This window comes from Filicampus tigris, chromosome 13 (assembly GCF_054856515.1).
Source record: "Filicampus tigris isolate MCC_2025a chromosome 13, RoL_Ftig_1.0, whole genome shotgun sequence".
NCBI classification, from domain to species: Eukaryota; Metazoa; Chordata; class Actinopteri; order Syngnathiformes; family Syngnathidae; genus Filicampus; species Filicampus tigris.
The window spans coordinates 1,576,263-1,590,559 of record NC_141229.1 but is presented as its reverse complement, the minus strand read 5'-3'; the positions used below and the strand labels follow the sequence as shown (position 1 = coordinate 1,590,559).

Here is a 14,297-nt window from a genome sequence, read left to right as displayed (position 1 = left end):
TACGCAGTGATTGGTTTATTCCGATCATTTGGCATCACATTGTCGGCCTGAAAAGGTATAAATAGATTAACCCCGCGGCAGAGCTGTTCTGTGAGGCGGGAAGGTTTTCGTTTGCTACGCCGGCTTTCCACGTGATGCCTTCCTGAAACCTGGGACGTTACACAACTGGCTGCGGCCGTGGCTTTGAAGGCCAACATGCACCGGCCCGACGCTCAAACAAACCCGAAAAAGTTTCCAGAGCTGCTTGTTTTGCTTAAATAAATGCAAAGTTCATTCTTTTACTTGTAGAAGTGGAGGCCAATTTGCTCGAGTGGTTCTTGTGAGGTTCCTCTGAACAACAAATACTCAAGAGGGACAAAACTCAAGGAAAAAAAAACAAACAAAACAACAAACAAAACGGTCCTCGCTGACTTCACGTCAAGATGTCACCGATCATGATGATGATGATGATGATGAGTCAAAAAAACAATTAAAAAGCAGATCTCAGAAGAGTCGCGCTCCGTAGCCAAAAGTCTGTTTGATGGCCTCGAAGTAGAACCTGCGCCAGCCGTCCTTGGTCCGATCCTCGTCGTCGTCGGGAACGCCGCGACAGTCCACGCGCAGTTCCGTCTCGCTGCTGCGGTCCACGAACGTCAGCGTCACCGTCGCGTAGTGCTCTGAAACGGACGCACTTTATCGCCGCCGGCCCGTCTTTCGAGACCCGCGCGGGATTGTCATCCGTGACACTTTCGGCATCACGCCAACCAAACGATACGAGGAGGCTCACTGCTTTCGTCGGGAAAGGATTTTTGACCCAAAACGAGACGAGGACGAGGTTTTTGTCAAAGTTAAAACCATATCATCCCCCCCCTCCCCCGATGACTGTTTATTCACCGGTTATTGGCGGTTATTTTGTATTGTAAAAAAAAAAATGAACAGCTAAACAAGAATGAAGCAAAGTCACACAAGAGGGATCGATTTACTCGGCAACCGTTTCGAAAGTGATCAGTCTGCTTTCACGAAGGACTACAGAAATCGGAGAACAATTACTGTTGAGAGGCTGATATTAAGAGGATTTGGATCGTTTTAAGTTGTCTCTAGATTACTCGATTATTAAAACAGTTGATTAATGAAATCGATTAATCAATTCATTTTGGCTCCTATTGTTCTGGTGTAATTTTTTTTTTTTTTTATAAAAAGACAGTTGGGACTGGACCTAACATGTGTGAGTGGAACCTGCCATCTACTGAAATACATACCACAGGGCCAGTTGTTGTACCTCCACTTCATCACTATTTTCTGGTCTTGCACCTAAAACAAGGAGTTGAGAAATTCACTTCAATATCAAGAGAATAAAAACGGTAAAAGCTTTTGCTTCTTTCAGAAGATGCCACATCTCACCAACTCCGCGAATTCCCCCAAAACATTTCCACCCAGAAGACGAAACCTTCCTCCCTTCTCACCCTCCACCGTGGCCGGAGCGTGCGTGAATGCCTGAATCATCTGCAATGGCAACGACACATTTCATTAGCCGCTACTCCCAAAAAAAGCAGGAGTGCGAAAACCCGTGCTTTCAAATGTTGATACTTGTAAACCTTTCAACAACTTACATTTGAACACAAAGAGAAGCAACAGATGCAGGCGGAGCACACAACAATACTCACAGGCATATATTTTTTATCCTCTGCGAGAATCGACTCACATATTACTTGAGCTTAGTTGTGACCTGCTTTCTCATCAAATCTACACGTAGTGGCTGGCTGTGTGCATTATGCTGCCCCCTGGTGGCCAAGGTACGCACCCCAGAAGAAGCAGCACAGTAGCCACTGAATCATCGTGATACACAAACCGTTTCATTCCTCACATTATATTTAACGATGTTATTACGATATATTTTTATAAAGTACAATAGTGTCGAATAGTACTTCGACCAAAAAAAACATGTTACAACATTTGTCCTGGTGTTTTTGAGAGGCTGAAATAGATTAATGGCACTTCCTTTCATTTCAAATGTGGAAAGACAATTTGCCATGAGTGCTTTAAGTTATGAGTGTGGCCATTCAACAAATTCAACTCGTAAGTCGAGACATTGTTAATTTAACTACAATTAATTATTCAACAGGATATAAAAGTTAAAAGTATATGTCCAATTGTTTTAGCACACTAATACAACAAATCAATTAAGCAGTTAATTACTGATACGTGAATTTTTTAAAAATGTAACTTTAATCAGCCAATTATAGAGGGGGAAAAAAAAAAAAAAAGGCAAAATTGTCAACAAATATTGCAGGACTTTTAATGGCGTAACCGCTCGGAGCAATCCGTATGCGGCCCCCGGCCGGCCTTGCGTTGCTCGGCCCTGGCCTAAGCCAAGACGAAGGCGTTTTCTCACCTCCTGGTTGACGAAGACTCTGAAGAGGTCCGCTGGGCTGGTGATGAACGTTTCCGTCAGGCTGAACTTGCACGTGGGAATCTTCACGCCCGCGTTGCCCGGCGGCGGCGCCGAGCAGCTCGATGACGAAATCTGCGTCCCCGCAAAAGCCAAAATGGAGTCAGCGCCTGCTCTTGCCGACTGAACGCTTGGAGCGGGTGAACGTGGCCAACCTGAGTTTTGTTCGTCTTGGCTTTGGACTGCGAGGAGGACTGGAGCGGCACCACGCCGTTAGCCGTCGGCAGGATCATCCCTTGAGTGAACTCTGAACACACGGAAGGGATAAGGTCAGTTATGACATATGCATTATGACACCGAGACAAGAAAAGTCACGGCGAAGCGACTCCGGACTGACAGGTTGCAACTGAAGTTGATCTTACATGAGTGACTGCCTGTTTTGGGCTTCAATGGCGTGCACTGTTCAGGGCTGTGACTGCTGGACAACGTCAAGCTTCGACTTGTTGTTTTTTTTAAAGGGAGTCTGGGACACTAAACTGCTGATTTATGAATTAAGTGTACATTTTAAGGCCTTTGGGGAAATCTGATTGAAGCTTTTGAACATTGATTTGGGGGGGGAATCTGAAGGGAGAGTGGAGACCGAAAAGCTTGAGGCAAAAGCTGCTCGGGTGACGGTTCCGAAGGGGAGGGTCAGATAAAAGTCGTCATTTCGTAAAAGGCGGGCTGGAGAGGAACATCAGATTGTCGCATCTGGCATGCTGTTTGGAGCGGACAAATGTCAAAGAAATGAAGTAACTCTTATGTATCATTTGTCTTGCCAGCTGATTGTGAATACAATGTTGTATTTTCTCAATGCCTTTTTAAAAAGCGCATCTAAGTGTCATGTTTAAGCCCAATCAAGGCCTTCATTTGGGGAAATCGGACTGAAAACCTTTGAAAGGCTAAGTGTGCATAGCTTGATTTCGACGGTGCGAAGCGTGAAACGAAGACGCGTCCAGCTACGTGACCGTCCTAACGGAGTAGGTGAATTTAAAAGCTCTCATCAAGAACTCGATACACGTCTCTTGTGAAAAGGCTTACTCCAAAGACATTCAGCAACATTTTGGCTGACCTGATTTTAAGAAGCCCACGTAGCTGCCCAGAGCTTGGCGGATCTTCTCAGCTCCTTTGGACCTCATCAGGCGGACCAGCGGCGTCTCCGGTTCATCTTTGTTCAGCGCCACGCTAATCTACAAGAAGAGCAGGAAGAAAAGCAGAACACAAGTGTCACCACGCCGACGACACACGCCACATGCACCTGCTTGACCGCTTACGTCCAGATCCTCCATATCATTCTCGTCAGACAGATTAGGAATCTCGACGGATCCTTGGTATTTTATTCCTGATGTTGACATTCCTGTGAATACAAAAAGTCCAAAAGTGAACATTTTTGCAGGTTGACGATGTTGTTTTTTTGACGTCTCGGAACTCTGTCCGACCTGTCCAGGCTGCTTTCAGGTTCCACTCGTAGAAGAAGATGAGTTTCCCTTTGCGGTTGTTGATGGACGCCTCGCCCTCCACCTTGCTCACCTCGGTCACCTCGCAGCTCCCTTCGCTGCTCTCCACCCGTAGGCCCAGCAGAAGACTTTTTAACTTGTCCGACGACCAGCTTGTGGCGTCTCGTTCCGTCCTGATGAGGAAGCAATTGTTACAAATTTGAAGTCGCTTATCGGTCCACATTTGCGTATGGTTTTATGTTGCGTTCACTACCGCCGGGTCCTAGGAAACCTCCTACTTGGTTCCCGTCAAATGGCAACAAAAAAACATGACTCGCGGCTTTAGCTTGTGATTCGATTTTCCCGTACATCTTCCTGTGTAGATGTTTTAATAGTGCTTAAGGGTACCTCTCTAGTTGCTGGGGTTCTTCATACCGATTAAGGAATTTTGACTTTCAATACACCTGGAACCTGAAACTTCCCAGGCTCCCAGACTGCAACATTGTATTTTTAGCACATGTCCTATGTGCATGTGTGGCACTGCTGCAGAAGCCTCGGAGATTGCGCCCAACATTCCAGAAAAAGTTGTTCCATCAAGTCACCATGGCGATGGAGTGCGGTTACCATGGGGAACCAACTCTGAGGGAGGACGATGACGCTTGACGCTGACTGGCTGTGACGACATTTGATGATGAAGCCAGCTCAATTATCATTTGCATGTGTTGTCATGCTGATAGCCCAGGCTCCCCATAATGACAATAATAAACTGGAGCAAACAATATTTTTCAGCTCTAGTTGCCTGTAAATGTAATAGTTGTAATAGTTTCCAAACATATTTTACACTTAGCGACATGAGGACGGACATATCCCAAGATTAAGAGGAAGAAAACGTGCTAGCTTTTGCTAAAGTATTCAATTATGACTGTGCCCATTTACAAGACACATTCGTTGTCTGTGAGTACCCAAATGACTCTCTGAACGTAAATTTTAAGCTTCTCATGAACAAAGTTTGTTGTTTCCCCCTAAATAAGTGTGAGAACTGTTGATAATAGCTACAAGCCACTTAGTTATGTGTAATGTTGTAAGATGAGTTTAGAACCATTTAAAAGTGCTGCACGGTTAATTTGGAGTACAAGTGTGTACAATTAAACTATAATAAAGATGATTACATTACACACATCTGTAGGTATACTATTTGCGAGTGTGTGCTATTCGTTTAGGGTTTTGGCCCCTAAACCCGCGAATACCTGATGTTAACAATATGTGCATTAGTAACACCTTGCAACCAGTGCTATTGTAGCTGTCATTACTAGGGAGATGTTTAGATTTCGTCTGGCGTATGGTATCTAATTTGCACTATTGGGGAAAAGTCACACTTCGTGGTAACAAGACGAACATTGCGCGGCACTGGAGTGACATTGAGGGCCCAGGAAGAGCCCAAATGTGCTCTTTTCGTGCGCCCCGGACGAGGTCGGTGTGCTGTTAGCTTTAGCATTAGCCTGCTAGCTCGCTCACTAGCGTCCTTTCTTCCCGCCTCACCAATGCCAGTTGTTGACGTTCGTGGCGTCCGCTCGCTCCTCCACGATCCAGCGAGGGTCTCCTTCGCCCCACTTGGCCATCTCGACTGCAGTTGAAATGAATCAATGGAACGTAACCAGAGTGCTCCTCCGCCGCCGCCGGTGTGGACGCACACGGTCGTGCACACGTTGCTTCTAGAAGTCTCTGCCGGCCCCGCTAGAGACTTGACTAGCCGAGCCGAGAAATTGCTGGAAGCGGAAGTTGTCGCAGTGGGAACGCCTCTTTCCCCGTCTGTGGTCGGGCTGGCTGTCACATCGGATGTGCGGCCCGCTGCGAGGTCTCGCGTGATGTCTCTGCTCGCGACTCTCGTCCCATACTTCGGTTTCCAAGATGGCCGCTCCACTCATTCGAGTACCTAAGCGCGAAAGTTCGATTGCAGTTTTGATTCGCATCATTTCTCTGACGTTTTCTGCGCCAATAAAACGCGTTATAGGGCGTGATAACCTCAGCTTGTGAATATCTACTTTGTGATGGTGTACGTAATCAAACGTCAACTTCTGCTAGTGCTAACCGTAGCTAGAGAACTAGCGGTGCCTATGTGGAGAAACGACGAGACTGTAGCTAAACGTAATTTTGTAGCCAACTCACAAAATACTACTTCATTGCGTCACCATAAGTCGTATAAAGAACGTGATCTAATGGATACCGGTACAAATCAAGATTGCTCTTATGTCACCTTATGTGCCCCCATTCACATGTTCAACAGCATACTGTTCCCACGGCTGTCATATTAAATAAAAAAAATCAACAAATGCGGGCGTTGTAAAACACGTCCACTTTTGCAAGTCAAAAGGGTTTTCACAGCGTTATCGGTATCATCAACCCCAACATCTGCAATTTTTCTATGATCAATATCATCCCACCGAATGAAAAGTTTCAAAACACCACTTTTATCCGTGTTATCAATGTCAACACCACCCCTAGAAATTTGCAGGTGCTGTAAAACACACAATTCCCCCAGTGAAAATGTTCAACAGCCATAGTTTTCCCAGTATTATCAATATCATCAACCCCACTGACAAGATTATCAATATCAATTTCCTTCACTCAGGAAAAATGTGGAGATTTCCACACTGACACTTTTTCTGCGAACAATATCAACAACCCACACATGGTAAGGGTTCAATACCCTCCCTTTCACCACTCTTGTCATTATTAAAAACACCCCCTGGAAAATGAGTGTTGTAAAACACCCCCACACACGAAACGCGGTGCCCAAACTTTTGCTAGTAAAAGAGTTCAACACCCACACTTCTTCTACCAGGTCAAATGGTTTAACACCAACACTTTCCCCAGCGCTATCAATTATCATCTAGCAAAGCACCCCCACTTTTTTTCTCATGAAAGCGGGTTAGCGACCACACTTGTTCCACTGTGGCCATGATTTTGATGTCGGTGGCATTTTAACGTTTTCTTGCATTTGCCCTCTACGCTTAAGTGACATGCTGGTGAACGGCCCGAACGTCAAGTTATGACAAACTTGGAGAAACAAACGATTTGTGACCGAATACTTGGAGTGGCCAATCGGTGTGAACGCGTACTGCTTTGCGAGAAAAAGAAGGCATATGTGTCGTGTGCGTGCGTGTGCGTTTGCGTCTTTGGGTTCCCCTCCCCCCCCTTTGGTCTCGCTCTCCCCTCCTTGCCCGGCTGGCTGCCTGCTTGCTTGGCTTCTCCCTCCCTGGCTGACTCAAGCGAGTGGCTGTGCTGAGCGGTGTTGGCGGCTCTACAGCAGCAGCAGCAGCCGCAGCAAGCAAGCAAGCAAGCAAGCAAGCAAGCAAGCAAGCGAGCGAGTGAGCGCGCAGAGAGAGAGGAGAGACGACTTCACTTTTTGAAGCCGTGGCATGAATGATCTCATCGGAACCTTCTGCTCCGCTTTCGCCGCCGACGATCCTATGAGTGAGACCGGAAGAAAATAAGGTGAGCATTGAGTCCACCGCTGCTAGTCGCCATTCGAAGGAAAAAAAAACAACGGGAAAAAGCCGGCAACCTCGCGTTGTTTATTTGTATTTAACAACTTAAAAAGTGATTTGGGGAGGGGGGGTGGAGGAGGAGGAGGAGGAGGAAGAGGCGCCGCGGACAACCGAGCGGACGCTTTACGATCTAATTAGGCTGTTAGCATTCGCCTTTTAAACGCGACAGTAACCGGGTGACTTAAAGCGGGCACGTCCGGAGACTTTGACTCCGACTGATGCCTGCTTTTGCCCGTTTCGCCGCCACATTGTCGCCCGCTTGACTCCGGCTCGGCTTGGCCCCCACCCCCGGCTAGCTGTTAGCCTAGCAGCGCAAAATGGCCTCATTGTCGTGCGGTGGTTGGGGAGACAAAAGCGGGGCGCCAGCTAGCTTTGAGCGGCTCATGTTCAACGAGCGAGCGGGCCACCCACCACACAGGTAGCGGCCGATAACGTCGACACTTTGGTGGTACCCGGCGAGGAGAAACGGAGAGGATAAGGCCGACTAGGAGAGCCGAGTTGTTGATTAATGACGGCCGAGGCAAGGCCTCGCTGGCGGTGGGGGGATGGGCCACGCTAACGGCAATTGACGTGCGGCGAGACTGCGTCTTGTCTTGGCTTTATTTACGTCTTTCGCACACGTTGGGGAACATCATCACCCTGAATACGTGTTAATTCGTCCCTGGACATCACACTTTGATAGTATCCAACAATATGTCGTTCAAGGGACGTCAGAGAGGCTACAATGCCCCCCCCCCCAACCTTTCATCAAAACAACGAGATGTGGCTCATCACATGATAGCGTTTGTGGTCTTTTTCAGTCACATTTCAAGCTTCGTTATGAATGTCTTTTTCCTTCTACTCTCATCACACTCGCTAGCTAATGTGCTTATATAACATTATCGGCTAGTAACCTGTGTGTGTGTGTGTGTGTGTTTATATTATATGATGTTATTTTATATATTATATTATATTATATTATATTACACACACACACACAAGTACACATTTGGAAACATTACACCGTTATATTACGTTTGTGTGATTCCATTAGTGTAATAAATATGCTATTTTACACCCCTTTGTACTCTTATAAATACGTGTGTGTGTACGTATATATGTGTGTATATATTTTAGAACGGCAGTGTAGCATATTTAGCCTTCCTGATATATTGACACTTTAAAGTTGAAAATGTTTGTTGTTCGGTTTGAGTTGTCTTTATATAACCTACATAGAGGTGCAACAATTAATTGATTATAAATTATCAAAATAACTGCTTGATCAAATCCTTGACATAGCCTCCCAACAATAAATATTTTCAGATTTCTTTAGTCCTCCATGACTTTTGCAAAATCTGCTTTTATTTTGGAAAAGGTTTGGAAGAGATTGATGAACAATTTTCTGACATGCGCAGTCCAAAACAGTAACAAAATCATAGTCAATGTATGTTTAATCATTTTCTTATCCGTCAGTTTTAAATGTCTCGTTTTATAACAGAGGAATGGAAATCATTTTTTTTAAATACTAGTAAAATAACCGTCAGATTAATTGATTCATGTACTAATCATTAGTCCGAGGGGCCAGTTAATCAGCATTCTCTTCTCAAGCGTTTGGCTAAATACTTGAAAAATTTGGCGGCTTGATGGATAAAGTGCTACCTCTACCAAGGAAAAGGGAGGGCTATGAATTAATTAACCTGTAGTAACATGGCAGAGGCTTCACAAGTCTCCCAAAACACCACAAAATGTAGCTGTGCTTGTCGATAGTCATCTTTTTGAAAAAGTCGTTCACGGGGTCGGAACAGTGGTAAAAATAGTCAACGCTGGCCAGTAAAATGAATCTTGTTTTAATACTGTTAAAAAAAAAAAGTTGGCTTTTCTGTTTCCTTGAGTATCTGAATCTGGTTCCACCTGTTTGATGAGCGTACTACTCTAGCAGTCATGTGACATTGCGTGTCAACATTAGTAGCGGCTAGAGTTTAAGGTAGTGCCAATTATGATTATTATTGATGGGCTTTATATAGGGAATTTTATTTAGTGGAGCAATCTACGTAGTTCACTCAAATGTCCACTGCTACTGGTGGTCCCTTTGTGGTGATGAGGGAGTATGGAATGAGTGAATGACTGCGTTCGGAATCATTCAAGTCCCCCAAAAAGTTCATTTCATTCCTTATGTATTTTATAAATTAATTGATGGGTTAATCAGGTTATCCATTTTTTTCTGAATTGGCCTAAAACAGCAGTTGGGCCCTAATAAATATAAATAATGTTTTGTCAAAAGTATACATCCATGCAAAATAGATGTCTTGACCACATGCACGGACATTACATCATACATTATACATTCATCTCTTTTTTTTCACTTTAGCGGTGGCATATCTGAAGCTTGCTTAGAAGTGTTTTGGTTTGCAACAGCTCATAACAGGAAAAACTTGTAGGTTGGGGCACTGAATCAAGGTATCGCAGTACTTACGTGAAATATAGTTGTTTTATTATCCCAGAATATAAAACTACATTTATAAGCGCAACATTTTAAATGGAACGGTTCGATTCGATAACCGATTTTCGTCACACCCCGAATATTTGAAGTTTCCTGATAAGAGCCAACGTTAAATTGTGGAAATTCCTGTTCTATCCCCTTCCTTTCCAATATCTTCCAGAAATGTTACATTCCTCATATGGGGTGATTCCCAATTCCCAACAAAGCCGATGACTTATTTTGTGTGCGTGTCTTGCATTCTAGTGGGCAAAAGGTGCGATCAATTGCTAGTTGTCGGTAGCGCGGTTGTGCTGCTGGCGCTGTTGAACGCAAGCGGGGTTGTTCCGCCTGGCAACGTACTGAAAGCGTAAGTTGTTGCGTCTAATTTTGGACACGAGTGGCGATTAACACAAAGGTACACCCATTGAGAGTGGATTATGAAAAGAAAAAAAAAAGTTTTTTTTGAAACTGTGCATCTGGAAAGTATTTACAGTGCTTTGCTTTTTCCACATTTGATGTTACAGCCTTAATTCCAAATGGAATAAATGGGGTTTTTTCTCTCTCTCTCTCACGTTTCGACTTTTGAGGAAAAAATGAATTCAGTCATTCGTTTTGGAAAGAAGTTATAACATACCAAACTGCAAAAAATGAAGCGCTGTCAGTACTTTGTGGACTGGGCCATACACTGAAGTTACACCACCTAGCCGCCGTCACACACAAACTTGAATATGATTCATAAATGGCATGGCAGTCGAAAACTTTTTCGCCAGTGGCCGATTTTGCGGTGTAATTTTTCCGCTTTTGCCGCTTTCAGACAGACGACATGTTTCCAAAGGGCACCAAGCGCAAGTTCCTCGATTCCGCGGAGGAGGCAGCGGCGGCGAGCGGTCCCGGGGGCGAGCAGGGCCCGGCGACCGCTCGCACCCCGTCGCCCTCGTACAGCCTCCAGCGACAGTCTCTCCTGGACATGTCGCTCATTAAGCTCCAGCTGTGCCACATGCTGGTGGAGCCCAACCTGTGCCGCTCTGTGCTCATCGCCAACACGGTGCGACAAATCCAGGAGGAGATGACGCAGGATGGCACCTGGCAGATCATGACGCAGGCCCTGGCCGCCGCCCAGTGCCCCGCCGACCGCCTGGTGGCCACCGAGGTGCTGTGCCGGCAGTCGGACCCGGCGGCGGGGGCCGGTCAGAGCCCCAAACCGTACCCCCTGGTGGGCGGCCTGGACGGGGGCTACCACTCGGAGGAGGTGGTGATGGAAGGGGGCGACACCCACAAGGAGGTCCTGTCCACGCAGTCCTACCTGGCGGGCCCCTTTGGGATGAGCCCTTGCTGGGAGGAGCAGGAGGAGGACGGCGAGGAGGACGAGGACGGCGAGGAGTCGGAGGGCGAGGACGCCGACGACCACCCCGATGAGGACTCGAGGCCGGGGGAGCAGGTTTTCGGCACCTTTGAGATCAAGCAGCCGCCGCCCTCTCCGGACCCGGCGCTGGAGGAGCTGTTCTCGGATGTGGACCCGTCCTACTACGAGCTGGACACGGTGCTGACGGGCATGCAGAGCGCCCCCAAGATGGGACCCTACGACCTGCTGGAGAGCCTCTCCTCCCACGGGCCGCAGCCCCTCAGTCCCAGCGCCAGCTGCAGGTCGGACCTGAACGAACTGGACCACATCATGGAGATTATCGTGGGCTCCTGAAGCTCGGCGCTGCCGCGGACTTCCTGAATGTGCTTTTGTTACACAGCCAGATTGTGGGAGGGGCAAAGTGGGAAATTATCTGCGAGCCAAAAATGATTTTTTCGGATCGGCAGCTCCCGTCGGGACCTTTTTGTTTTCTTTCTTTTTACTCGTACAGTATATTCCAGACACGGAGGAGACGTTTCACAAGTGGGGTTACAAAGGGGTGGAACATTTCCAGCAAATTTCCACCACGTTTAGCTGAACAAACTGGGGAGGGGGGGGGGGGATTCCAATTCCAGATTGGAAACTTTCCATGGGATTTGAGGGTAATTTAAATCTCACCTTTTGCTTTGTCATAAGCAGGCATCCATGCAAACTAGAAGCTCTTTTTGCCCACTTGTGAGGGCAGCACGGTACCTAAATTGCTCCATTTATAATAGTATAATATAATAATTAATATAATATAATAGCGTTTGCCTACGCTATTTGTAGGCAAACGGGACCAACTCTGACCGCGAATAGCCAAACTCCATTGTTGACTCGCCCTGATAATTGCCATGTAAAACAAAACAAAGGGCAAATAAGTGCAGGATTGGGTAAGAGAGGGAGAAAAAGTTGGGGATGGGTTTTGGAGGCGTCACAATTAGTTGATTTAACTAATATCAAATTATTGTGCTTAATTAAAGCAAGCCATTTACAGATATCTGCTTTTACGTTGGAAAACAATGATCGTTTTCCGCCAATTTTCTGATGTGTTACGGACAAAACCAGTAACTGAACCATAATCAGTTCATGGGAACAAAAAGTCGTTCACTCTGTTACGAAAATAATTGCAAATTATTTTAACTAGAACAATAAATGGTGAAAAACTGAGAAAACAGATTAACTCGTGCAAAATAAATGTTGTCTGATTAATTGATAGCATAATCAATTCTAAAAATATTTTTCACACCAAAAATTCTGAATAGATGAATTCTCGAATGTTGGACCGCAAGTTTGCGTGCGTCTACAGAATGCTGAAATATATATTCCGCATTACTAGCCAACCTTGAGTTTTGTAAATTCCTCATCAATTTCCATGGAAGGTTTCAGACTTTTTCCCAATTCGTGGAATTTTGCAACTCCATTTGCAACCGGCAATTTCTTATTTTGTGTTCTTTCCATGTTTACGTCCGTTGCGCTAGCTCCCGCTCAGCCTATTTATTGGAAGTCTTCACACTACAATGACAGCAATCCAGAACAAACATCCAAATCTATGAATTCATGCATATTTTCCTAAAGATTTGAGCAATTATGAATGGAATATATGTATATGTACGTATATGTATATAGAAATATATTTTTTGCATTATTACAGTTGGGGGGGATTTTTGCAAGTATCATTTGATATTCCTATTATTATTTTCTGAGATTTTAACATAGCCACATTTAAGACTCGAGTGTCTTCCCGAGCGTTTGCCATTGTCAGGCTTTTTTTTCGTTGCTGATTTCACTCGCTCCAAAGTTTTTTTGTTTTTTTTTTTTCAACCCAGGGAAGCAAAATCACACCTTTCCATCCAGCTCATCCAGAAGAAGCCATATTGCTAATTTATTCTTTTTTTTTTTCTTTTTTTTTAATTTATTGTATTTATTCTATCTGTAGGTACATCCACGTCACACATGTCAACCATTCGGCCCAAATGAAAATTTGTCACAATGTTTTTATTTTTTTTCCCCGAGTGCAGTACCTATTTATTATTCCATTTAGTTTTAATAATCTCAAGAACCGGGTCACAATTCCAATCACTATGCAGCTCCGTCATACGCGTTACAAAAATGATTGTATTCGACTCCAATGTCCTTTAAAGTCCTTTTATGCAAACAGTTGCCTTTCTGCAAAATGGATGCTCACAGCGGCGGTGAAGAAGAAAAGGAGGAGGCGACGACGGTAGAGAACTCAGGCAATGTAAACATGTATTGACAAACACACAAGTTCAGTATTACGCACATGCATGCACGCACATACACACACACACCCACACACACCCACACACACACACCTGAAGGATGTCACTAACGCTGGTCGCAATGGGAGCTAGAACTTCAAAGACTTATTACTACCGTTGTCAAAAAAATGTATGCATTTTTTTATATCCAGACAAAAAAACTTGTAGCGTCTTTGTAAATATTTTTTTATAATAAAAGATGCAACTATTGGTTGTCTTGTGTGTGTTTTTTTTATATTCATTTTGAGACAATAGTTTTTCATCAATAACTTCCTAATGTTTATTTTAAAAATATAATTTCTATATGTGATACATATTGTATAGTATATCTTTACAAGTAGCGGTAGTAATGTCTTATATGTCTTCTGTGTCCAAATCTGAAGCAGGATTTGTGTACCGTAGAAATAGTTCATGAAAACTGAACCAAATACTGATGTGTATTAATAATTTCATTTCAGTAATTGATCTGCGTGTGTGTGTGTGTAAAGTAAAGACATTTTGTTCGTATACAGTGTGAAGTGTACGTTGGTCAGAGCTCCAGAGAAGACACCTGACTGAGAGGGAGGGTAAAGGTTTTCCATTCTGTACATGCTGACAGGGGGACGAAGTGACGCCACGTTGTAAGTAATGAAAAGGTGCACTTAAATTGTGGCCTTTGTCCTCACATGCTGTTGCCTCTACTCATGTGACATGACAAACCGCACACTGCCCATTTACTTGCCTGACTTTGATGCACATAGTCGCACACGTCCTTATTTAGCTAGACTTAAACTTGTGGTGGTCAC

At 44.8% G+C, this 14,297-nt stretch overlaps 2 protein-coding genes across 3 annotated transcripts; one reads left to right on the top strand and one right to left on the bottom strand.

The window, feature by feature from the left end:
• On the bottom strand, positions 1-7,947 carry ahsa1b (AHA1, activator of heat shock protein ATPase homolog 1b). The gene is made up of 10 exons (XM_086050615.1): positions 7,803-7,947; positions 5,383-5,776; positions 3,847-4,037; positions 3,682-3,764; positions 3,480-3,597; positions 2,584-2,675; positions 2,372-2,503; positions 1,381-1,482; positions 1,239-1,290; positions 1-656 (listed from the first exon to the last, which is right to left on the bottom strand). The coding sequence occupies exons 2-10, from the start codon at positions 5,460-5,462 to the stop codon at positions 484-486; spliced, it is 1,023 nt and encodes a 340-aa protein (XP_085906741.1). The 5' UTR covers positions 5,463-5,776; positions 7,803-7,947; the 3' UTR covers positions 1-483.
• cdca4 (cell division cycle associated 4) lies at positions 7,028-13,722 on the top strand. Of its 2 annotated transcripts, none has more exons than XM_086050617.1 (2): positions 7,028-7,338; positions 10,664-13,722. In XM_086050617.1, the coding sequence occupies exon 2, from the start codon at positions 10,673-10,675 to the stop codon at positions 11,543-11,545; it is 873 nt and encodes a 290-aa protein (XP_085906743.1). In that variant the 5' UTR covers positions 7,028-7,338; positions 10,664-10,672; the 3' UTR covers positions 11,546-13,722. The 2 variants fall into 2 exon arrangements, with proteins under 2 accessions (XP_085906743.1, XP_085906744.1); XM_086050618.1 differs by lacking the exon at positions 7,028-7,338 and adding an exon at positions 7,467-7,809.
• The last annotated feature ends 575 nt before the right edge of the window (positions 13,723-14,297 follow it).